The sequence below is a fragment of the Fulmarus glacialis genome, unplaced genomic scaffold (assembly GCF_000690835.1).
Source record: "Fulmarus glacialis isolate BGI_N327 unplaced genomic scaffold, ASM69083v1 scaffold16085, whole genome shotgun sequence".
NCBI lineage: Eukaryota > Metazoa > Chordata > Aves > Procellariiformes > Procellariidae > Fulmarus > Fulmarus glacialis.
This window is the reverse complement of record NW_009211306.1, coordinates 3,265-5,459: the sequence shown is the minus strand read 5'-3', so window position 1 is coordinate 5,459 and position 2,195 is coordinate 3,265. Positions and strand designations below refer to the sequence as shown.

Here is a 2,195-nt window from a genome sequence, read left to right as displayed (position 1 = left end):
GGGGCAGTGGGGGAGCCAGTACCAGGCTCTCACCTCTCCCACCATCCCCATCGCCCTGCTCGCCGCCCCCAAAGTGATTGGGATTTACCTGGATTACGAGGCGGGGCGAGTGGCGTTTTTCGATTCCAGTAACGAGGCACTGATCTTCACCTACCCCCCGACATCCTTCGCAGGGGAGCAAATCCTCCCCCTGCTCTGCCTGGGGAGGGGGTGCCAGTTCACGCTCTCCCCCTGACCCCGCCATGGGACAGCATCCCCTCGAGTCTCACTCGCCGGGATCCGGAGAGACCCCGGGGGCTCGTCACCCCAGAGATGGCTTTTGGAAGCATGAGGAATGTACTTTCCGGGATGAAAAATTCTCTTTTTGCCATCATTTATATCAGCAAGGAGCATCGGTTGCCCCCCCCAAAAACCTCCATTGCTCTGTCATCAGGTGGCTTTGCTGGTGATGCTGCCCTGGTGCGTCCATGCCCATAAACCCCTTCCAAAACCCTCTCTGTCGGAGGACAGGGATAGAACCGAGCCAAAGACGCGCTGAGCCGGTTCCCGGTTTCTCTCCCTCCACCCTCTCCGACTGGTCACGCATCCCTGCTGTTTGCCGGACCCCAAAAACCTCCATTGCTCTGTCATCAGGTGGCTTTGCTGGTGATGCTGCCCTGGTGCGTCCATGCCCATAAACCCCTTCCAAAACCCTCTCTGTCGGAGGACAGGGATAGAACCGAGCCAAAGACGCGCTGAGCCGGTTCCCGGTTTCTCTCCCTCCACCCTCTCCGACTGGTCACGCATCCCTGCTGTTTGCCGGACCCTTCTTTTTTGGCTCACCGAGCTTTCAGCCGCGCGACTGAGCGTAGATGCTGCGGACGACGATGCAAAAACCTGGAGGACTTCATGATGGCTTCAGGTTTTATGCGATCTCTGACAAGGTGGTAGTAATTTAATCCGAGGGCGAGATAGGCAAGACCTGATCTGGTGGAAAGGTACTTTAGATCATCAAAAGTACCTGCATCCCTGGTGTTGGATCAATGCTTAGTGCTGTGTGATGTCCTCACCTTCGGACCTTGACGGGCTCACCTCTCCATACGCGGCCATTCAGGCTACGGTCCCTCCAGGGTCAGCGGAGAACGGTGGCAAATTTTAATTTATCTCATCTAGAAATGGCTTGACAAGTGCATATGGGAGCATTTACTTCTCTCTCCTGATTACAGAGGGAGCCCAGATCGATTAGATGGCACGGAGACATGTCTCCTGTAGATGCCTAAACCCAAGAGAAAGAAATCCTTCCCAAGGCAGAGTAGGCTTTAACCTCTTATTGAGCAACAGCTTCGGGCTGAGCTGTTGCCTCGTGGATATTTGGGGGCATAAAGAGGAACCCAGGAGGGGTGGAGGGTGCTCACGGGAGCATTTCCCGGTGGCTGGAGTCAGCGTTTTTCAGATATCCAAACCGATTGTACGGATGTGCCTTTGATCGCTTGAAAAGCTTTGTTTGCCTCAGCTGCCGAATGCAAACTATGGAAATGAGAAGAAGAAATTGCCTCCTTTGCAGCCTGGTCTTGTGGTTATTTTGCCCTGGCACTTCAAGGGCAGCAAACGGGAACTTCTGTGAAATCCCCAGCTGGGCAGAGCAAGGTCTTATGTTAGCGATAACCATTCCTGCATCACGCGATAGTGCTTCTGCTTAAACTCCCAAGAGTTTCAGTCCTTAAGTCACAGTTAGGAGCCCAAATGCATTTCAGGAGCTTGGCCCCAAGTAGCAGCAGATGATTGAAGATGTTCGCGCAGACCTCCGCACACCCAGGTGTATGCAAAACCCTTCTGGAAGCTGCCGCACGCCCCGCAATTAATTTTTTTTTTTTTTTTGCATGCGGAGAACAGCCCTGCTTGTTTGTTTTGCATATGCAGGAGAATTCACAGCGCGAGCAGCACAGCCAGCGCTTCTCGTCGTGCAACAGCGAGGCGGCGCGCCCCGGGGAGAGCACGTCCAAGATGAGCAACTCCAAACTGGTTCCCAGTAACAAGCTGCGTGCAAGGGGAGCAAGGGGTGGCCCTTGCTGTTGTGTCATGCCCCCGGGGTGTCCTTTCCCTCCAAGAATCACTTGGATGTGAGTAAATCTGACTAGGAAATACCGCCGTTCCCCAAAGGAAAGGCATGGGCTGGCTGCTGGGACTGCTCGAGCTGCAGCGATGAGGGGATGAGG

At 54.5% G+C, this 2,195-nt stretch overlaps 1 protein-coding gene across 1 annotated transcript in view; it reads left to right on the top strand.

Moving 5' to 3' along the window:
* LOC104076586 (E3 ubiquitin-protein ligase TRIM39-like) overlaps positions 1 to 235 on the top strand; it is a 5,387-nt gene extending 5,152 nt beyond the window's left edge. The window contains 1 exon segment of the mRNA XM_009577504.1: positions 16 to 235. Coding sequence (XP_009575799.1) covers positions 16 to 235 — 220 coding nt within the window.
* Positions 236 to 2,195: the final 1,960 nt, after the last annotated feature.